We start from the raw sequence: 23,937 nt of genomic DNA, 5'->3' as shown, positions 1-23,937 counted from the left end.
AGAACATTGATTTGTCAAATATTTACTCTATTTCACTGGATCAGCCCAAAACAGGAATTCCTATCTGGCGATTTTAGGTATACATTGTTTCTTAATTAAGACCTAATTATATCGCTATGGCAGGCAACATTTCACACCCTTCATCTACATTACAAACCCCTACATGGTGTTGTGAGATTAATCTAGTGGATCACAAGAGGATTTTCCAGCTAGAAAAATAAGAATAAAGTATATTCACAGGAAGAAAATCTTGCTCATTTTTCACTTTTTTCCAATCTTTGGTTCTCTCTTATAAATACTGTACTTTCTCTATTTCAGGCCTCCAAAAAATATTCAAATGAAGCGATCTCAGAGGGAAAAATTCCTCTTTGACCTAACTCACAATGTAAATACATGCAACCAATCAAAGGGCAGATGTTGCTTTATATTAAGGGGTCACAATAAAAAAAAGTGGTTGGTAACAACTCTAAGGAAACAAAACCAGAAAGACTTCACTTCCTTTAATCTCAGACCGTCAATCAAATGCTATCTCATTTAAAGCACCATACAGTACACAGGTAACAATAAGGACACACAAAATGTACACTTGCACACAAACACATTTGAAGGCACCCTTCTCCGTAATATCAGGGTCCACTTATCTAGAAAACATTAAGGGAATTGTTCCGTGAGCACCAGAAACTATCTGCACTCCACCGTCATGAATGTGACTCTCCAAAACGAAATCCATTTCTAACTGCTTCCCTCTGGGCTCTATGAGAAATCACTTGAAATGAGAGCAATTTGCAGCCTTGACGCAGTTGTTTTGTACTTTTTTTCTCAAGACAAGGTGGTCTGACTGAACTGAGAGGCAGCAGCACCTCCATGTGGATTTCTACATGTGTCTGCAGCTCACTGCACTGCAGGGAAAATAATATGTATATGAGGGGGTCTATTCATCTACTGATGGATAAAAGAGACACCAACACAACAAAAATCAAATATTAAACATACAAGCTTTTTGGCATGATAAGCATTGACATCTGATGTTATGTTCATCTTTATATTTATGTGTATTTTCACCATCATTGTTGCAAATAAAATTTCATGTTCATTCATGTTTGTATGCAGGATCTGTCTTTATTTGCAGCATTTACCCTTCTTCCTCTCATGGACCAATCAAAGGATATCGTCTGGCTAAAGCTATGGTGTGATTTAAACATTTCCAAGGTTTTACAGACAGGCTCCTAAACTTTATAATAACAATTCATATATATATATATATATATATATATATATATATATATATATATATATATATATATATATATAGAGAGAGAGATTTTTGGGACAAACTTATACAGATCTTTAAACATTCTTTACAGATATTAAAAGCAAGCTGAAGGAGACAATGTCTTGCCATTATTACATTCTCAAGTACCTGACATAGCTCTCTAAATTAGTTTGGGTTCAGGGGGAAATTAAGGGAACAAAGTAGTTTAAAGAGTAGCTCCCTAAAGACAAAGACTGGCATTAAGGCAACCAATACTTATTTGGAGTGTAGTGACCACCATGTTTCATACTTTACTTGATAAATTACTTAAAGATTCATCGCCTATGAAGATTTTTACAATCAATCGAGTTAGCACTACCGGTGGAATCAAAGTGGCTCTGTACTGTACATTAATCTGAATGTGATTAGTTTAATCTTAGCATTAAGTTTAAAAAAAAAAAAAAAAAACACCCTCCAATTATAAGCAGTACCTGCACACTTACAGTACTCATCCATTTTTAATAATACATTCTTATTCATTATTAATATTAATTTAATAATTTAAGATAGAAAGTATAATTTAATGAGTTTTCATTTCAAGTCTTCAGATTATAAAATAGTCTCTTTTTTTGTCCCATGAATAACAGTCCCATGAATAACTGTATGTACATTGACTATACTAACTGTAATTATGTACACCTTATTCTATGACGTGGAACTGGTGTTTATTTTGCAAATAAACAGGGAAAGAATAATTCAGATTTATTACAAGTCTTATTTTTGTAGTTGCTTCAGTAGATAACATGAGTTTGCTTCTGAGTTTTCTTAATTGCCTAAAAGGCTTATTGACTACTTCTACCTACCTAAAAAAAGTCGGGATAGTGTGTTAATAGCCTTCCTGTAGACTAAATGTAACAGTTAACCTCCAGGTTACCAGGTGCAACTCAGATGAGTCAATCTACTCTGATGACATAAAACCTGAGAGCCATGTCAACAGCAGCAGTACATTGCTTGGCTTCCGTGTCACCTGCTTCTCCAAACTGGGGGGCGTGCCGACCGCCATCTACTGTAGATAATACACTGACTATAGATAAGTACCTCATACAACCCCACTTCAAAAGATCCTAACAAACCCATTAAGTAAATACAACCTGCATCTAAGGTTTCCTTTGATGAGGTCTTATTTATAATTCCTTTTAGAGTAGTACGCTTTAGTATTTGGAGGGCTGCTCTAGTAGTGAAGTGTCTCGTAATCTGGAAACTGCCTATGAGTTTACAATGAAATGTCAGTTAATTCTATGAAAATGTCAAATGTGAAGTTAAGGGGCCAATAAAATGAAGTGTTACTCACTCAGTCAAGTTCTTTCAAACAATACTAGGAAAACCATTTCTTTATAGACTTGGCTTTGTGCACAGGGGCATTGTCATGTTGAAATGGGAAGGGGCCATTCCCAAACTGTTACCACAAAGTTGGATGCATCCTATTGTCTGAAGTGTATAGTCCTGATAAACAATCCCAGTACTCAAATGTATGTGGACACATACTTCTGGCCTTATTGTGTACTTGTGCAGCCTCTAGTGGACTCACTCTGCACTGCCGTTTCACTCAGAATTACATGTGAATTCTTCATATAGACAGAATCCTTATGCTATACAACATACGTATTTGCATGCACATGAAGGTCTAAATGGGAGTACTGACAGAGTACGTAGTTCATATGCACATCATTAAGACTTTAACGCTCCTCTGTTTTCCATAAGAGAAAGGAGATTGATGTATAGTTTGATGAAATCAAAAGCATGTATTAACACTTTCTCTATCTCACATATGCATCCAGAAAAAAACACACACACACACACACACACACACACACACACACACACACACACACACACACACACACACACACACACACACACACACACACACACACACACACACACACACACACACACACACACACACACACACACACACACACACACACACACACAGCATGTGGGTGGTATCCCCAGCGCTGTGAAACATCTTGCATCCCACATGCTTATATAACTCCCCGTCCACCACCTCCAGCTGATCACTCATCACTTTATCCTCCGCTGGGAAGGAAAAACACTCCTTCTCTTCTCTCTCATTGAAATCAGGCAGGCAGGCGCCCCCTGCAATCGAGCATGATTTCGTTACACTCGGAGCACCAAAGGAGCACATCACTTCGATGAGATCATGCTGCAGCATACCCCATCTCTACTTAAGATTTTATGTTGGTAAAAATGTAATCACAAACCTGCACTACTTGTGCCAACATAGGAGCTCAAATGTCAAACCTTGTTATCATCCTCCATTACTGATATTTACAGGAGAGAATTCAATCTAAGGAAAGCAGCTACAAACTATCTGCTCACTCTTTATTACTGCAAATGTTAAACCACAAACATCTACAGCAAGACAAAGAGCTGGTATGACAAGAAGTAAAATGGAGAATAAGCAAACAACAACAAAAAAGATGCAGTAAGGTTGTTATATAACAGCAAAAATGCACCTCCTTCCTGTTTGCATTCTTAGCACGAATTGCACAGTAATGAGAAGAAATGCCTGATGGGCATTCTACACACTGGGTATTGCCTCTACATGTATTCCACAGAGGGAACTTTCACATTGACTTCAGCCTTGTTTCAGATAAAAAGCCAAAGCACAAAGCTTGTGCGTGTACTGATGTATGGGGCCTGAGTGTGATTTATTGAGCAGGAGAAACAAATTCACTCCGTCACCCAGGTGAGAGATGAGGACAGAAGCCAACAAGCATTCAGCTTCAAAACGCCACAGCTGTGCCAATGCTGTCCTTTATCACAAAGAAAATATATCCATCACAACCCATCATTCAAGCTAAAAAAAGAAGCTGTTTTCCACGGCTTAAAAGGTGTAGTTAATATCTGTCTATGAGGGAGAAATTTGACCCGACACAAAATGTATTTAAAATAAGAGATAATACTGTATGTGGACACAAGAGGGATTACTCTATTAGTATCAAGATTGCATCACTTGATTGAAAAAATAAATATTTTCAAGCGACAAGCCAGTGAAAAATCTGTCATATCTGTCCAGTTTGCAGATAAACCTTGTAAAACCTATGAAGGATAAAGCTGGTGTTAGTCTATATTTTTCCTATTGTCAACGACTCCCATGAAATGGTGAAAACTAACAATGCGTTAGTCCGTCTCTCAATACTTTCCTACTTCCCTACCCTGTCTGTGGCACTCAGCCAAAAGCCTATTCCTTCCTAATGAAGACATTTTTTACTTTCAGAAAGTTGGAAGACTGACAGAGACATCAAAAAAAGAATGGTCATTTGTTCGAGACCGCAGAGGGTGGGGGGTGGGAGAGGGTTGTTGTTCTTGTTCAATTTTGTTTGTCTGTTGTGTATGTTCAAAAATATAAAAAAACAATAAAAAATGTATCTTTAAAAAAAAAAAAAAAAAAAAAAAGAATGGTCAAAATTGAAGCAGCAGAGCCATAGACAGTTTGACATTTAGTTCCTGCTTTGGGTCAAACAAAAAAAAACTGGTTTCCTACATTTCCCATAATGCAACCCAATAGTATTTTTCATTAGTCCTTCCTGCCTGGTAAATGGTCAAGTCTTTTAAACCCTTGGTCAGGACATTGTGTCACTGAGCATACTCTGATGAAGACTGTCAGATGTGTTTGAAAGAAAGAAAATACTTTAGTCTTTATATTGGAATTGTTGGAAAGAATATCACCAGAAAATAGAATATCACCAGCCTTATGAATGTGTTAAAATGAAAACATTTTCAGGACTGCACACAGAAGTAGGAAGTGAAAATAACTGTGACTTACATTGATGAGCTCGATCTCCCAGATCTTCTTGACCAGCTCCATGGAGGTGTAACCATTGACGAGGAAAGACTTGGTGTAGTCACCGAGCTCCAATGACTCCAGCCACTCTGCCACCGACGTGGGGTTGTTGCCATCGTAACCGACAGGTCGCACCTTCATTACAGACAGAAAAGTGATCTTTCAAGTTCTGTATTTTCAACATTTTATTACTTTTTCTGCCATTCTTTACAAGACTTTGAAACATGTCCTGGACTGCTGAGAATATTACATTAATATCTCTGTATAATCGCTGCTTGGGAGGTTTCATGACATTAATTTGTTTTCTTTGTTCTCTCTCGGAGGTGTTCTCATAAACACAGAAGATACAGTGAGGAAATGTTAGAGGTGGTTTGCCATGTTTCTGCCCATATGGTCCACTGCCTTTGACCTGGAGCTTGAAAGCTTGGAACGCTCTGTACAAATGCTAACTACATTACAGCCAATATACCTATTTCTTATATAACATACAAACAGTCTATTTACACTAGATTTGATTTCTGTGCCGCACTTTTTTCCTTTTCTGTTTTCATTCTGCTGCAGCAGCCTAATTTCTACACGGGGATCATTACATCTTTACTCAATGTTAAAGACCTTCCCCAGTTCAGCAGGGTACAGGAGGAAGAGAGCATTTTTCATCATGTACTCTATATAATGTAACAAATAAACAAAAGCCTAACTTATGAAAAATGGCAGAATAGGATGCCAGCAGCAGGGTGTTATTGCCTTAAGTGAGATACTTTGTGAGGGTAGCACAAAGATCATAATTCATTCACTTCTATTTTGACAGTCAATACAGCTTCAGAGAGTTTATGGTGCTTCACACAAACATCCCACATTCTCCACCTTAAGTTGAGCACGGGTTAGCCTACGTGTGAGGGCAGGCAAAACGTAAAGGTTTCTTTCTTTTTTTTAACCATGTTTTGGCAATTTTTAGGAAGGACGAGAAGAGGAAAGTGCTGACTGGAGATCAAAGTTATCTGGATGTCTGTATGAAACCTACTTATCTCTGAGCTCAGAGTCTCTCTTTTGCAGATTCCTTTATCCTGCTCTCACTCCAGTTCTGCACGTTTGATCCTACTTTCTCTCTCTCTCACTCTCTCTCACACACACACACACACACACACACACACACACACACACACACACACATGCCCTTGCTAATATACAGCTGCAAAATGGCCTATGAGTCTGTATTTGATGTATTAATTCAACAGCGATTGCTCCTTTTTGAGAAACTGTTGGCCTTTTGCTAAGTGACAAATAAATTATCAAATTGTGTTTTTATCTGTGTGTGAATTTTACAGATGCAGGACAATGTGGATTTAGACTCGGCAAAGACTGAGCAGTTTCCTTGCATCATTAAATTTGTTGATGTAGTTTGGATACTGCAATATCCAGTAGCATACAGCAGCTTGGTGCATCTTTTCCTGAATCCAACAACTCCTTGGTGCAAGTATTCTCCAGAACATGCAGAGATAAACCCAACCACTCACAGAGAGAGTTATATCACACAGAAAGACAGATGGAGCAGAAGATTTGTTGAATTTAATACTAAACAAAACAGATTGGCTGCAGCTACAGTACAAGTAAACATCAGCTCTCATTTGTATTATGTCAACCTTACGATCTTAAAACTGGAAATGTGACTTACGTGGTTTTAAAATGTTATATGGATTTATATAACTTGCACTAGACTGACATTACAAAAAACACAGATTAGAAAGCTCAGGTTTTAGTCCATGTGTGTGTGACATTCTTGTTGGAGTGTTTGGTTAGCTGCAGTACTAACCCTGGGCAGCAGCCGTATGGCCTGCAGGAGGCGTTGTCTGTGGGCCGAGTTAAGGATCCCAATCTCCAGCAGGTCCTGGTCTTCCACCACATTGCTGCCCTGCAGAGTTACCAAACAGCTATGGTTAGGAGCTAACAATGCAACGTTGTCTACAAATGTTAAGCGTGGCTCCACATAGGATGAAAAAACATACTAAACAATAATAACAATTTTTGCATTTCAACATTCAAGTTATCCTTGTTGTCCACTTTTGATTGCACGCTGTACAATTCTAGATGTAGGTTTTTTTTCTAGCATTCTAGGTGGCAATTGTTTTCCATTTATTGTTTTCCATTTATTGTTTTCTATTTATTGCCATATTATCAAGTCACAGACTTACTTAAAGCTTGCTTAAGGTGTGTTATCCATCACAGTGAACATCAAGAATGCATTAAGTTGTTTTTTTAAGTTCTATTGTCATTACATGGTAATCACTTTATATGCAGATTGATTAGAAAAGTCTGCACTGCATTACCTCATTGCAACAATGTAACTGATTAAAATGTGTGATGAATTACACAACACATGCAAATTTGATTAGTGTGGTAATAGTTTTCATTTTGTTCAGAAAATTATTAAAAACCAGTGTCTGTGTGGAATGCTAAAAACATGGATAGGATAGGGTTTGCAAAATGGTTATTTGTGAGTCTAGTAGTAAATAGGTTAAAACATGAAAAAATACTGGTATTGATTTGTTTTAGGTAGCCACACCTTTTAAATTGAAACTATTGTAGTTCTACTATAATAGTCAAGGACTGTGATATTTGTATGATAGCAATAAAACCTTCCTTCCTTACTTATTACATTACATTTCGCCAATTCAGTCATTCAGTCAAGGTGTCCTATCCAGAGTAAAGTATTTGTTCACCACTTGACTGCCACACGAGAAAATGCATTAGTCAAACTTGAAATATGAGATTAAAAAACAAAAAAAAACTTTCAGACCACTTACTCAGGTAGTCAAAGTGTGGTCATAAGTAATTGTGCAAATTGTTCCTCAGCACTTACAAACCATTTACAGATGTGGGTGTGCCTCCTGATGCTCGCCAGGATATCACTAACACATCCACATCAGTAAACTCGCAGCCATGGTGCAAAAGGAAAAGTTTACACTAAATCCGCATGGGATTTGTAGGAGTTTATATATATACACTTTAGTGCATCAACATACACTCTACTACACTGGCACTAAGGGTATTTGGCACCTTTGAAACGCTAACTACTAAACAAGCTTTAGCATAAAACAATAAGGCATCAAAGACAGCAATCTGTGAGTAGGAACATGACTAAGAAAAGACTGGAAAGCAATGAAACATCAGATGGCAACTTTGATATTTTTATTTAGGACACACACACACACAAAGCAGCATGTATCGGTATCATACACAATTGAAACTTTAATTAATGCAATCGGAAACATTAGAGACTTATCAGTTATGCCCCCCCTCCAGAGAGCCAGAAAGAAAGTGTCTTCATGCAGACAGATAATTAGAGGAAAGGTGTGATGATGTGAGGGAAGAGATGCTGTGTGTATGAAGACAGCTGTAACATAGAGAAAAGCCAACACAGCAACCATCAGAAATATAGATTATGACAGACAAGTATGAAGGATTGTCCCTCTACATCTCCTTCCTGTAAAACTAATAACAGTGATAAACATCCAAGTAAAGTACAAGAAAGCAGGTAGATAGCAGATATCTCTGCATTTTCCTCCTTCTACTTTACTTATGTCCACCACTCTGGGGAACGTTGTGCGCTCGAAAAGGACATTTTGCTCCGATGCTGTGACATATTAATTCTAGGTAGGAGATAGCTGTCAATGAGATTTTACTGCAGTTTTCCAAAGAACATTTACCAGAAAAATGTCTGTTCAGGTGGCTTTACTTTTGAGACTCCAGATCTGCTAGTTTAAGATACTAGATTATTACACGATTGAGTACCAGCCATTTACTAGAGGGCTTTGAACTGCCCCCGTCTAGAAACTGGTCAGGACCTGACAAGCAACTAAAATACCAAACACGGAAGACAAGTGCACGAAGTAACGAGAAGGTTAGAGTCTTGAATCGTCAGGGAAAGTATGAGTATGGGTACATGTAGCACTCAGATCTAACTGTTAAAGAGCCTTTGAGCAACGCATCTAAGCTGGTCCTGAAGAATGTGGTTGTATACTCGGCATCTCCCAGGCATGAATGTGTGGATCTTCACTTGTTTAAAAATATGAACATGCTGGAAAACCTTACACAAAATACAAGACAAAGACAATTAGTAAAGGTTTGATGTGGAAATCTGTGCACATGGTGCTAAACCATGCAATAGGGTGAGAAATATATGCTCTTGGATTCATAAACCATACTAATTTAGACTACTCCACTGATGGAAGGCTGGTGGCAGAAATTCACCAAGAAATGTAGCAATGTGCCAACAAAAGGCAAAAAGAAGAAGATTGGTAGGTAGTTGACATGGATGTAAATAATGTTGGTTCAAGATCAAATGTTTTAAGAGGGAGTATCCTGGCACGCCAAGCCAGATTATTAAACTGTGTGTAGTTACTCTTTAATGGACTAAAAATAAACAAATTGCAGCTTGTTAGCCATTCTACAATACCTCTTTGATTGTTAAAACACAAATTACAAAGTAAAAACATGCACCTAGCCTGCACTTTATCCTCAAATATAAATTATTCATTACCAATCAAATTAGACCAAACAGGACATTAGGACTTGTTTTATGTGCTATGTGCTGGACGTATGGTACTGTACACGGACGGCATGGTTATCTCAGTGTTTTTCTGACACAGATTTTAGTCACTGCTTTCATTTAGTGCCTACAAACATTAAATAACTAACTGTAGTACCCTAAAATTATCTAACTACCCCATCTGAAGGTTTACGGCCCATATTGAAAGTCTGTTTCCATTAGTGCATCTTGACTTTGCTCTTCCAAATTGTTTTTTTTGTTGCCTCAGTTTATTAATCCATGGACATAAATTGCTAAACCAAACAAATGGGCTATTAATCCATGCTCTCATTTTATTAATCCATGGACCTGCTTTTTTGTTTGTTCTTTTGGTACCTTATGTCCCAGGTTCTCTAAACTTTACCTTGATGAAGGAAATTTTAAAAAGTCAACACACTGTGGGTAAAAAAAAAAAAAAAAAAAAAAAAAGAGTCCCTTAAAGTGAGGGACGTTGCTGCAGGCTTATTAGTATAACTTTGTCTCCAGGGCTCCACCAGTTTGTCCCAGCACTGAAACTTGAAGCAGCAGCAGCTGATTGGGCTCATCCTGCGGCTAAACTTAGTCCTTCCACATTCTCCTCTCCAACCTGTACACACAGCCTCTGTCAGAGAAGAGTGCAGTTCAGAGATCAGCTCTCAGGCTGATTATTAGAGCGCATGCTAAAACTTCACAGCAGAGTAGACGGTGGGGGGGACTTTAAGGCATGACTAATTGCTCCCTGTTGGGATCCTCATAGAAAAAGATAGAGTTCCTTAATGTTATTTCTCTCTCCAAACACATCCAGCCTTTTCCCTTTCTGTCTTAACATAATGTTTGTCCCATATCTGCCATTTCAAAGTGCACAGGATGGATCAGGGGATAAATATCACATGGATACATCAATATTACTTGACTGAGGATAAATGGGAGACAAACAACAGGAAAATAGGCTCAGCTTTTCCTCCTGAAACATACATTGTTTATTCTGCATTGTACCAGTTATTCTATCTTGCATATGTATGATACATTTCCAACACTTAGTATGCAGAACTGGTATTAACACTAACAATCTACAGTACAGGCCAAAAATTTGGACACGCCTTCTCATTCAATGTGTTTCTTTATTTTCATAACTATTAACATTGTAGATTCTCACTGAAGGCATCAAAACTATGAATGAACACATATGGAATTATGTACTTAACAATAAAGTGTGAAATAACTGAAAACATGTCTTATATTTTAGATTCTTCAAAGTAGTCACCCTTTGCTTTTTTTGATAACTCTGCAAACCCTTGGTGTTCTCTCAATGAGCTTCATGAGGTAGTCACTTGAAATGGTTTTCACTTCACAGGTGTGCCTTGTCAGGGTTAATTAGTAGAATTGTTTCCCTTATTAATAAAAAAGCAAAGGGTGGATACTTTGAAGATTCTAAAATATAAGACATGTTTTCAGTTATTTCACACTTTTTTGTTAAGTACATAATTCCATATGTGTTCATTCATAGTTTTGATGCCTTTAGTAAAATGTAAATAATCATGAAAATAAAAAGGAAACTCATTGAATGAGAAGGTGTGTCCAAACTTTTGGCCTGTACTGTATTTTGCTGGTGAAAGGTGTTTAACATCCGCAGAGCGGATAAAAATTGCCATGGCCTGTGGTGAGCTTGTGATACGAACACAGCACTTTAAAACATCTCCGCAGCAGGTCACAAATGCTCTGAACGCAGGAATTAAAATTCATGCGCAGTGGCAGGGGATTGAGGAAAGACTAAAGATGGAGTAAAAATTGATAATCAGTGATGGCAGTGAAGGCTTAGAAGAGTACTACAAATCATGCTCAGCCTACTGTATCTCTTGCTCTCTCTCGGTTCTGTTCCTTTCATGCCTCTGTTCATCACTTGTCTCTCCTCTCTCATGGTTTGCCATTATCCATTGCTCTGCTATCAAATAACCTGTCCTATTTTCTTTTGCCTTTCTTTTAATTACTACACAAACCATTCCTTCCCTCACTTGCACTTTAAGAACGCAATTCATTTTGGTTTCTTTACAAACTTGTTGGTGTTGCATTTATCTTTTTCTCATATGTGTAAAGCTGTTACTTATGTTTCTCTAACTTAGTGGCAGTTTAATATTATTATTAGATTATTAGAGGTGCCACCTTTGAAGGAAATATGGAATACTGCAAACATTTCATTTCAAATGTTTCCTCCCTCTGAGGAACAGTTGGGTCAAATTAATTTCACTAGCCTCGCGACTGCTCTTATCAATTGCAGAATCTTTAGTACGCACAGCATCATGCTTTATCTCTTCATTCCTGCTATCTATCTAGTACTGTGCCCCAATTCCTCTTTGTAATTCCATGTACAAACCAAACCCCGCTCTACCTTTAGTCTTCATCAACTGGCTTCAATCTTTCTTGCAATTCATTGTGCTGCCTGCAACCAAATAAAAAGCATCCTGATAAAATAGCTTTTACATGAAATTCTTTCAGTATTTGTTTGTGTGTCTCAGTGCCTCCACAACCCACAAAGCATCAGTTTATGTGACACTTAGGAGAGTTTCTATAGTATTAATCTCTCAAGTGAGCGATAACCAACCGTGCTTTACCCCATCATTTCCACTATCGACCTCCTTCGCTCTCTTCCTTCCACTTCCATATTCCGGTCACATTTCTAAGTGGCTACACTGGTATGCAAAGTTTAGTGAGGAGTGTGTGTATGTTTGATGGTAATGACGAGTGTTAACAGGGACAGTGTGACTGCAGTCAGGGACTAAGCAAGGTGAATTGGCTCTTTGCTTTAGACTACTCCCATAAAGGTGCCTAAGATCCACCGTTAAGTGGCTCTGAACATAAACTTGAGAATCTGATTTCAATCACAGGTTTTCTAAATGCATGCATTTGGAAGAAGAGCTTGCAATAAAAACAGTTTAACAATCAAAAATCCAACTGAAATCACAATCAGGCGTCCCTTCACTGTTTTGGTTCAGTCTCACTGCTCTCATTAGCATTGTTTCCAGATCCTGCACGCAGCGGTTTTCAGCAGAAGTAGCTCCAATAACCCACAGTATACTACCAGCCCAGCAACAAAGAAGAGATACCTGTAGGCCAAGTTAGTGACTACCTAGTGAACAAAGTGGAGCATTTAGCAGCTAAAAGAGATAGTTAATAGAGATATTTTCCTTAAGAGTTGGTGGAGACCAAAACTAATATAGAGTGAATATCAGGCTTATATTTGCCAGATGACGCAAAACATGACTCCGGGTGCCCGGATAGCTCAGTTGGGCTATCCGGGCGCCCATATATAGAGGTTTACTCCTCGACGCAGCGGGCTCAGGTTAGACTCCGATCTCGGCCCTTTGCTGCATGTCATTCCCCCCTCTCACCCCCCTTTCATGTCTTCAGCTGGCCTGTCGAATAAAGGCCTAAAAATGCCCAGAAAATAATCTTTAAAAAAAACTCCAATTGAATTAAAAATAATAAACTGAATTCCACGCTTTACTGTTTCAGTCTTACCTCTCTCATCAGCGTAGTTTCTAACAGCAACGGGCAGCTGTTTTTAGCCAATAGCTCCGATAAACACACTCTATACTAGCTGCCCAGCACCAAACACAAACAGGCAAAGTTACTTACGAGCAGGTGAACATAGTGGAGCTTTTAGCAGCTAAAGAGTCAGATATTTCCTTTAGGCATCGGTAAAAACCAAAATGAGAGTGAATGTTGGACTTATATTCATCAGGTGGCCAGAAACTACTTCAAATGAATGACAATGTTGCTTTGTGTCTGCTGAATGTCTCAATACAACTTTTTTAATAGCAATATGTTATTGATGTCTTTACAGCTTTTTGTGTTGCCCCCAGTTGGCCAAAGAAAATCAATTAATGTAATGAAGTACATTTTTTTTTTTAAACAAAAGAAAAGAAAAAAATCTGGAATGCTCCAGCCAAGTCTGCCAAGTAGCTGTCTAGTCAGCAAACTGACATTAGCAGGCAATTTCTTTTCCAGGTAGCCTGTTCAGCAAGCCAGAGTGCAAGACAAGGACTTTGTTTGCATCTTAACAGACATTAGCAAGAAAGCTAATGTGGGCTGTGGCTCAAAGTCCGTGGCTCTGTTTGTGCTGTGATGCAGATTCTGCATAAATAAATAAAATCTCTCTATATGAGTCACTTTCTTTGTTCAACTCCACTATCTGTCTAATGCTCCCCCCTCCCTCTCTTTCACACATACATTTGTTTACAATGGGCGTGATTAATCTCCATCCAATGTACTTCATATCAAACGCGGTCTCCATAACAACCACTCCGCCCTGTTGCTATTTGTCCATCAGTTTAGCAGCACTTGTCCTCTACTGGGTGGTTAAGGTGACCAGACACGCCCACTCTAATGACCCCCATTAGTGGAAAATGGTAATGGTAGATTGGTCCAAGTTTACATTCCTGTACAGTTCAGAATCAAGGTCAAATTAATTTGCAAACCAATCAATTCTAAAGATGAACTTGAACTGGCCCTGAAATGAATAAAAAAAAAAGCTTGAACATTCCAATGAGCTGTCTTGTTTTCAGTTTGAATCTGCCAATTAACTCGATTTCCCATACTGAGTTGTGCTGAAATGAATTTGACTCGAACCTCTCCTTGAAGAATCCACAGCCAATGATAATAAAAAGGAGCACTGCATAATACCAATGTAATCCCTGAAGCCTTGTCTCTCGACTGCATTAATATCAATTTGTGGTAGCCATGGAGTTTTCCCAAGGTCAGAAAACATTAACTGTCTTCCTGTTTAATCACAAACAACTAAAAGAGGTGAAAAACTTTCAACAGAGAAAGACCCGGAGAGAGGCCCAATCACAAAAGGGACTTTGAAGTTTCCAATGGTGTATGTAAGGCTGTTTCATCTTAAGCTCTTTTCAATATTAATTGTATCCAAAGGCATTTCAGAGGAGATGACTGATCTATTAAGAAACATTTTAAGACAAGATGGGCGAGGCCAGAAGAGCAGAGAATCCCCATGTCTCTCACACACACACACACACACACACACACACACACACACACACACACACACACACACACTTAATGGTAATTTACCATCACCCCCAAAACCAATTAATCAGTATTAAATACGTAATGAAGCGTGTAAAGTGTGGCCCAAAACATACAGATACACACTGACCACGTGAGGGAGGAATATGTGAAAAAAGAGATTCTGTGATTTCCTCCTGTTGCTGGGGTAACCAACGGAAAGAGATGCAGGTCAAACTGAGTGGTGGACCAGAATGCACACACATAAATAAATACATATACAAATGCCTGCATACATTGCTAGTTAACCTGATGTCAGGAAAGAACATTTAACTGAAAAGAAAACATTATTTCCTACTGGTTGGTAAAATACTCAAATAATATTAGTACTTTGCTTTTAAAAACCTTTGGATAAACCCCCAAACATTTTTCAATAGTGACAATCTGCAACTACAGATAAACTCCTCCAGTCAGCATCCCTCTGCTACAGTATGTCTCCCATCTCTCTGCCTCTGCTGCAGTTTCTCTCAATTTAGCTTCACTACTTTGCTTTCCCTCTTTCTCCTCATCTCCTACTTCTAAAGGTTTTACTTAAGCTCTCTTCCTGTGGATATAAGTCTTGCTCTCTCTCACACACACACACACACACACACACACACACACACACACACACACACACAAAGTTTCTAAATGTGAAATGACCCAGCAAGTTTCTTCTTCTTACGCTATGTAGATGAAGGGACCAACGGATAAAACAGAGGATCAGGTTACATCCTGATCCACAGGCTACAGGTGGCTGTGTTTGTATGCACACATTTATGTACAACTGTATGCAAATACCACAAAACAAGCATGGTTTTTTATGTGCATTTTTAGTGTAGTAGGAGCATGTATGTCTGCAGCTTGACGCTGGAGATGTGGCGTAGGATTTCTGTGCGTAGGAGGACCTCACATGGCATCAGTAGGGAGAGGCAGCAATGATGGGAAAGGAAAAATGAGAGGGAGGATGATACAAAGAGGAGGAAATCCAATAAACGAAAGAGATCAAAGTGAAAAAGAAAAAACTAATCACGCTAATCACAGCAAAGACAATGATAGAGGATGAGCTACACCTAGGGGAGCAGAGATTGCTTAGTGGAAGGTGGGACAAACAGAGAGAGGAGACATTTAAAGCACAAAAAGAGCAAAAAAAAAAAAAAAAAAAAATAACAAGAAGGGAAGAGCGCGAATGAACAAATCCCACCCTAAACTTCCAGCATCAATATCTCTCCTGCCTCCTTTTTTCCCTTAACTTCTGCAACACTCACCATGAACTGGACGTTGTCAAATCCATTGGCCAGCAGGTGGTTCTCATACTGGACCAGGCCGATGGAGTCAAGCCACTGGCCCACGGACTGCAGTGGGCAGCGGGGACCTATGAGGGGGTGGAGGGGCAAACGCTTCAGTAAGGAGTAGCCGTCCACACGGTAACAGCGGCAGTCCGGCTGAGACAGCTGACACTGCCACATCATGTTATGGCGGGCAAAGTGGCTGTCGAAGGAGCCCGCCATGCTTTTGAGGAGTCTTTTGGCAAGGCAGCAGGAGGCAGAGAATAAAGGGGAGGCAGGTAGGAGGGGTGGGGGGGGGGGGGGGGGGAAAAGGGTAAAGAAAGGAGGAGGAGGAAAAGGAGGAAGGGGAGGCTAGGCTAGAGGCATGGTGAGGATAGAGGGGGTCAGCATGCAAGAGTACAAGCGGGTAAAGGTTAGGTTAAGGCATCCAGATGCAGCTTTCTCTGAATCCAGCCAGAGGAAAGATAAGAAGGGGGTGAAGGCTGAAGTTGTATCCAGAAAACAGCTTCCGTCCTGGGGTTAAATCCTGCCAGAGATGGGTGTTGGATTAGACTGTAGGTATAGATCCGCAAGCAAAAGCGAATGTTTGTCGCGCACAGCAGCCGCTTTCTTTTCAGCTGTTGCGCTCGCTTGGCTGCTCCCTTGAGCGTGTGTGTGTATGTGTGTGTGCATGTGTGTGTGTGTGTGTGTGTGTGTGTGTGTGTGTGTGTAAGAGAGAGAGAAAGAGCGAGAGCTGCCTGCGCTGTAGATTTCTCTTTATCAAGTACTCCCACTCTCATCTGTATGCTTCTGCAGCCTCCTCTCTCTCTCTCTTTCTCTCTCTCTCTCTCTGAGCGCTGCTTTTCTCCCTCATTCCCTCACTCTCTCACTCTCTCTCTCGCTCCTCTGTCTACCTCCTGTGTCTATCTTCTCTCACAGTGTCGATCGTCACCCTGCTCTCTCTGCTGCTCTCCATATATCTGGCTCTGCTATGCTGAGAATAGCCATCACAACAGCTCCAGCTTCTTTGTCTGCAAGAAGCCGAGCTCCCTCCCACTCACACACACACTATGCTGAGTGTATGTATGCAGCCGCATCCACATGTGCATATTTTTCTGTGTGTGTTCTGTGCTGTGCTTTGCTGTAGCTATGTGTGTGTTGGTAGGGTGGGGTGGCAGGGGGCTGGTTTGGCACCAACAGGATTCTCCCTGTGGTAACCATGGTTAGCAGAGGCTTTGCATTGATAGATAAAAAGAGAGGATGAGAGGAAGAGGGGAGGGGATCAGGAGGTGGAGGATGGGGGAGTTAAGGGAGAGGGGGATGAATACAGTAAATAGAGATGGTTGGCAAGGGATTCAAGGTATGCAGGTAATAAAACAAAAACAGGGATCTGATGTGCACAAGAAAATCAAAAAGCAGAATCACCCACACTTATTTATTTTAATTCAGGTCTTATTTTTGTAGTTTTGGCGATCATTCCTTTGGATTATAATGAATAAAGCTTTCAGAGTGACCTGTGTATAGGCACTTTATTTTTAGTGTTGTTGGACAAAAGTTCCATAATAATCTTTCAGCATGTTGTAATTCAAGTGGTCTTAGAGAAAACTAGACTTCTGCACCTCCTCTTGGCTCTGTATTCATGCTATAGATAATCTAGCTCGTGATGGGAGACTTTGGTCAATCACTGGTCATTTCAGAGAGAGAAAGCGTTCATATTGGCTGTTGCCAATAATTCTGGTGATTATTTGCATTCTATCTACTGCATCTTTAAGCAGGTAGACAATTATCATGTGTCCTTTTTCTGTGGCTCCATCTTGGTTATTAATTAATGACCTTAACAAGATCTGTTCGCAGGCTTCCTGTCAACTAATAAGCATCAAGAATGTTTAGCAACCTTACATGTAATGTCATTGCAGTCTATGCCACTTCGCCCCTCCACATCCCTTAGCCACATGTGTTGGCTGTCTGTAGCTCCCTAGGACAGTGGTTCCTAACCTTTTGGGCTTGGGACCCCTTAAAATGAAACAATTTCTACTTGAGAGCCATCATCAACAGTTGCATATGTCTATGGGTCAGTAACCAAAAAGTAACTATTAAAAGTTGAAGGGCTAAAGTGGTAATATTTACAATCATTCATAGAAAAAGAAAAAAAAAAGATTAGAGGAACACCTGAAATAATAATTAAATCCTGTAAATATTCTATATCAGTGTTTCCTTTAGGATTTTTTTTAGCAGTGGGGCAGGTCCGATCCCCCTCCACCATGAAACGGAACTAACACTTTGCTTCAACACAAAAAAATATATTTATTCACCTATATTCACACACACAATGAGGCATATTTTCAGAACTGTATTTTTTGAGTTACTATATAGGCCAACTTTGAGCTTGACATATAGTCTAAGCATTCTGTAGCAAATAACAATAAACCCACTATTAATTACATTATCTTATTGCAGTGTAACTACTTCAGCATATAAATAATGCACCTAAAATACAAACGTTCTCCGACATGCACTCTAACAATGCAGCCGTATTTCTGATACCGTGGGGGGCCGCCACGGTCAAATCAGCTTAGAGGAAACACTGTATATGTAATCTATATCTATCTATATAATGCCGCAGAATTAATGCATGACCATGTTGGGGACCAATCCCCTTGTGGGATTTCCAGTTGGCTGCTAATTGCTCCTACTGTTGGCTGATAATCCGACTGCTTCTGTTTCTTGCCTTTCTTTTAGCAATTACTTTGGGGAGTACAGCGTTATCATAACCAATAGTAGTGGTGTCAACAATAATCGATTCCGCGATGCATCGCAAAGCGGGGCATGCACGATTCAGCATCGATGCGGCAAAGTGCCATAATCGATTATAATCGATCACTGTTTATTTTCTGGCCTTGAGTGGACAATAAAGTTGTGAAGTTTCAATTACTTCCGAGGGCATAACAATAACAATCAAGATGGCTGAGGGAGATGACCACGATAGACGGGTAATTAAAAACGCACCCAAAGCTTGGAAAGCGGACATCTGGGCACATTTCGGATTCTACGAAGTTAATGGGAAACTAGACAAGACTTACGTGGTGTGTAAAACCTGCCACACTAAAATCAAGCACGCTGACAATACAACTAACTTCACGAACCATGTTGATTGTTGGCATCCTGAGTTGGCTTCAACACAAAAAGTCAACACATCCCAGCCAAGAATTGACGAGTCGCTAGTGTCAACGTTGCCACACAACTCCGAGAGAGAGCAAAGAGGATCACACGATCGGTGGCATGTTTCATAGCGAAGGATCTACGACCCTATTCTGTGGTAGAAAATGCGGGGTTTCGCCACATGCTTAAAACAACTGAGCCCCAGTATAAGCTACTGACAAGAGCTACCTTCACTGATTCTGCGCTTCCCGCATTGTACAAAGAAACCAAAGCAAAGGTAATGGAATCAATGTGTAAAGCCAGTCATGTAGCCATTACAAGTGACGCCTGGATCTGCTATTTTACTGTGTGTAAAAAAAACACTTATGGTCACTGCTGGAAAAAGTTAGCTGTTATTGCTCTATTTAATTTCAAATGGTTCTAAAGCACAGAGAAGAGAAACATTTCTCATTCAAAGCACTGAAAGCAGTGATTTATGTTTTCTTTTTCAGGTTTGAAAATGCCATATCCAATACCCTGTACCATTCAATTTAATTGTATTTAATGACATTTATGTCAAAGATACAGGAGAGTGATAATACACACATAGAAGCCAATGCAATCTGTTGTTCAATATCTGCAGTAGAAGTTTGTGGAAGTTTGATGCATTGCAATGCATCGTAGAATCGAATTGAATCGAATCGTTACCTGGTGAATCGTAATCGAATCGAATTGTGAGGGCAGTGCCAATGCACACCCCTAACCAATAGTAATGATCGCCAAAAAGACCCAATATGTAATAAACCTGAATTATCTTTCAAGGCATAATTACTTACATGCTCACATATACATACTTGTTTGTATTTTACCTGAGGTGTCTTTCTTAATGTCCAATCCACTGCTTATTCCTGCCCCAATAGAGCTCATAATCTTGTCGATCTGAACAAATGGGAGAGAAAGAGAGAGAGAGAGAGAGAGAGAGAGAGAGAGAGAGAGAGAGAGAGAGAGAGAGAGAGAGAGAGAGAGAGAGAGAACCAGAGTTGGAGAGATGTACAGCATGTTCAATGGAAAGTCATTTTACACTAATAAGGCTAATCCCTATTCTGGATTCAAGTGTCACATAACATGATCATTACTCCAGCCAGCTCACTGAATGTCAGACATTCCCCCTGTTAGCAGGAAACTTAAAGACAGAGCAGAGTTGAAGGAAGAGGAAGGCTGATTGGAGGGAGCTTCAGTGGCTTCATTAGTGTCTGGCTGCTTGCTGTCGACCGGTCATCCCTGACCCTGGACCTGCTGCTAACCACTGAACTATGCGACCTGCACGTCCATCCACCTGTCAGGACCGCTGGCTCAAAACAGGTCAGAGAAAACTGGCCATGTTGCGAATGGTAAGGGACCGGTGTTTAAATGGCCAGGTCTGACAGATGCAAACCGTGTTTACAAGCTGGCGGACCATGACGGTGGCCTTTTCTTAGTAGCTGGACAAACAGGTGGCAACTTCTGCATATGCCACTGCACACAGAGCACTAATTCACATGTACACAGAATATGTAACATAGAGGCTAAAACGTCCGGTATACTCACCGTTCCCGACCTGTCGTGCCATAACTATTAATACTCGCGCGTGGTGGTCGTGCCACTAGTTGCAGTCTTCTCCTGAACTCTCACAACTGAGGAAAGGCTACCGACTCTGCTATTTCTATGGACTAGAAGAAGAAGAAAAAGGTAAACAATGACAGAACTGGCAGCAGCATTGACGAAAAGAAGTACTTTGAATACTTCAGAATGTCTGCACAACAATTTGATGACCTACTTCGTCGGATCAAGCCTTTCATTCACCATAAAAGAACTCATCTTAACCCAGTAAGTTTACAAGAGAGACTTGCAGTCACTCAGAGTCCTGGCATCTAGTTGCCCTCGAACTCGTCCATGCTTCCTGTTTCCGCTTCGTCGCGCGCCGCTGAAAAAAATAGAGTGGTGCACGACCTCTGGCCAACGAGATCTACGTCATTTGACGTCACATTGTCGCGCGACAGGTCGGGAACAGAGACCGTAAAGTGGCCATAAACTGTCACAGTACCGGTGACTACAATGTTATTACCAAAAGGAAAGATACACTACAAATATGAGACTCAAGTTGTTATGTACCGGTAATACCTTTTAACGGATCCACCATCACTATAGTTTTCTAGATTGAACACATTGTACCAACATTTCACTGCAGGCTGTTAATTTCCATCCAAATAACCACAAAACAATCCAACATCAGCGATTTTTAAAGTAAAGCCAGATAGAAGCACACATTTGTATCATACAGAGGCAACCTTATTTATGCCTGTAGCGCTAATGAGTATGGATATCTTCCGATTTCTTACTCTGGTGGGACATCCCATGTGGCTCGTCTCCTGCTAGTAATGCAAATCTTTCCCGAGCATGTGCTGCAAATAGACTAACTTTGTTATTTTTGCCTGTAAAAATCCCCATATATCACTCAACAATTTCCCTCAAGACATCTTATCTCATCCTCCTGTATCATGCAATTAAACAGTAAAGGTCCCCGTAATTGCAGAGAATTATGGGAAATTCCATATGGTAATTCATCACCATCAGCAAGTTATTAGCTGTGTTGAGGAACTAATTACCATGTATTGTACATGCAAAAGTGGACAGGAATGTACAGATGTACTTTCACTCACATGCATTAGCATTATTTTAAAAACAGTATAAACGAATAATTAAGTCATCATCAATGTTGGTATAAATGGTATAAGATTCTTCATTTTCAGGGGGTAAACATGCATAAGCATCAGTTTGCTCACGTGTGTGTTGTGTGTGGTGTGACTGATGATCAGTGACTGTGTGTCTGTGACCCAAAGTGTTTATAAAGGGGCGAGATCCAACAGCGGTGTCCAGTCAATGGATTACATCTGTGTCAGAGACACTTTAATACCAAAGAAGCCCCAGGCACAAACACACTGAGGACCAAAACACACAGAACCCTCGACCTCCGCTCTCTACCCTTTATAATAGAAACAGCCTTCTCTCTTTTATCTGGTCTTCCCTGCAGCTCCAGTGCTGGGTACAGAAGGAAATCAATGTGGGAGCTATGTGGATGTTAAATTAGCACTGGGGCTACTTCTGCACTGTGATAGCGTGAGTGGATTTCAAAGAGAGGAAAAATTGAAGACGCTCACTGCTGTGGGTGCAGAGGTTTCAACTGCCCCCTGCAGAGATGCATCACTTGGAAAAGCATCCATTTTACTACATAAATATATGCAGTGTCACAGTAAAAGTAAGTAAGTAAAATTTATTTATAAAGCGCATTTCACAGATACAAATCACAAAGCGGAAACAAAGGAACTGATTAACCTGAGTGATGCAGAGATGACACTTTATTTTTTAGTTTTCTGTAAAATTGACTTCCCTATCTCAATTGATCCTAAACATCTGGTAAAATATGCACTTCATGTCTGGAAAAAACTCTTCTTACCTCTTCCCACTCAGCAGTGAAGGAGGGCGTTCTCTCCAGTCTTCCCCCTGTGCTGGCACCCTCTCCGGGGCTGGGACTTCCAGGCCCCTGGCCACGAGATCCAGACCCCCAGCCGTGCTCCTCCTGGCCAAGGCAAAAGCCAACAAATCGTTTTCATAACATAATCAAACTACTGACAATGAGATGCAAAGGTTGCCAATGTTTTAACCTTAAAATTTTGGACAACTGAGCACTAAAAATTGTTTAGAGAATAACCAAGGCCTTTCAGTGCTCATCAAAGTTTTATCTGAAGCATTTTTCATCAAAGAGACTATGTATTTAGCTTATGATTTATTTACAATGAATTAAAGAATTAATTAAATGTGCTGCACAGCAGGGAGCACTGTGCCCCAGATTAGTGAGTTATTTAATTGGCAGCACTGGTTTCTGTGCTGTTTCTGAAGTCACTCAGAGTCTGCATGATACAGCAAGATGCAAACTATCTCCACGGCTGCATAATTTATACAACTGAATACTTGCAATAAATGCCTTTGCTCTCATTGCTTGGTGCTGACCTAAACTTTTATAAAAAAAAAAAGAAACTTTGTATAACTTTTATTGAAAGAGGCTTATCCTTGGCCTCATACATAAATGTCTCAGAGAGTGAAACCGTATCAGAGGAAAAAAAGACAGTGTTAAAAGTTTTAACACTCCTTCAAAATTACAACATAAATGCTAGGCTCTACTTTATAAATGATTCTTTTTCGTTAAAGGTCCTATGACATGGTGCTCTTTGGATGCTTTTATATAGACCTTAGTGGTCCCCTAATACTGTATCTGAAGTCTTTTTCCCCCGAAATTCAGCCTTGGTGCAGAATTACAGTCACTACAGCCAGTCCCACAATGAGCTTTCCTTAGTATGTGCCAATTCTGTGTCTGTAGCTATTGAGGAGGAGAGAGGGGGGATGGGGGTGGGCAAGGTGGAGGGTGGGGGTGTGGCCTTGACCAACCGCCACTTTGCTCGTTTGAAAGCCATGATGTCTCTCTCTCCTTATGACCTCACAAGGAGTAAGAGTCCAGATCGGCCCATCTGAGCTTTCATTTTCTCAAAGACAGAGCAGGATACACAGGGCTCGGTTTACACCTATCACCATTTCTAGCCACTGGGGGACCATAGGCAGGCTGGAGGAACGCATATTAATGTTAAAAAACCTCATAAAGTAAAATGTTCATGCCATGGGCCCTTTAACGCTTTGATTGTACAAGAATGAGTCATTTTAGATGAGAATAACAAAAGAAGATGGAAAATCA

At 40.0% G+C, this 23,937-nt stretch overlaps 1 protein-coding gene across 7 annotated transcripts in view; it reads right to left on the bottom strand.

Moving 5' to 3' along the window:
• The window catches only part of anks1b (ankyrin repeat and sterile alpha motif domain containing 1B), a 236,809-nt gene that overhangs the window by 39,466 nt on the left and 173,406 nt on the right, over positions 1 to 23,937 (bottom strand). For all 7 annotated transcript variants that reach the window (XM_028570991.1, XM_028570990.1, XM_028570993.1 and 4 more), the window contains 5 exons: positions 22,648 to 22,770; positions 20,024 to 20,093; positions 16,017 to 16,123; positions 6,934 to 7,032; positions 5,106 to 5,258 (listed from right to left, as the gene is read on the bottom strand). In XM_028570991.1, the coding sequence (XP_028426792.1) occupies positions 5,106 to 5,258; positions 6,934 to 7,032; positions 16,017 to 16,123; positions 20,024 to 20,093; positions 22,648 to 22,770 (552 nt within the window). The remainder of the gene's footprint in view (positions 1 to 5,105; positions 5,259 to 6,933; positions 7,033 to 16,016; positions 16,124 to 20,023; positions 20,094 to 22,647; positions 22,771 to 23,937) is intronic.

The sequence above is a fragment of the Perca flavescens genome, chromosome 23, assembly GCF_004354835.1.
Source record: "Perca flavescens isolate YP-PL-M2 chromosome 23, PFLA_1.0, whole genome shotgun sequence".
Taxonomy (NCBI): Eukaryota; Metazoa; Chordata; class Actinopteri; order Perciformes; family Percidae; genus Perca; species Perca flavescens.
Note: the sequence above shows the minus strand (reverse complement) of the source record. Positions and strands in the feature narration are given on the sequence as shown.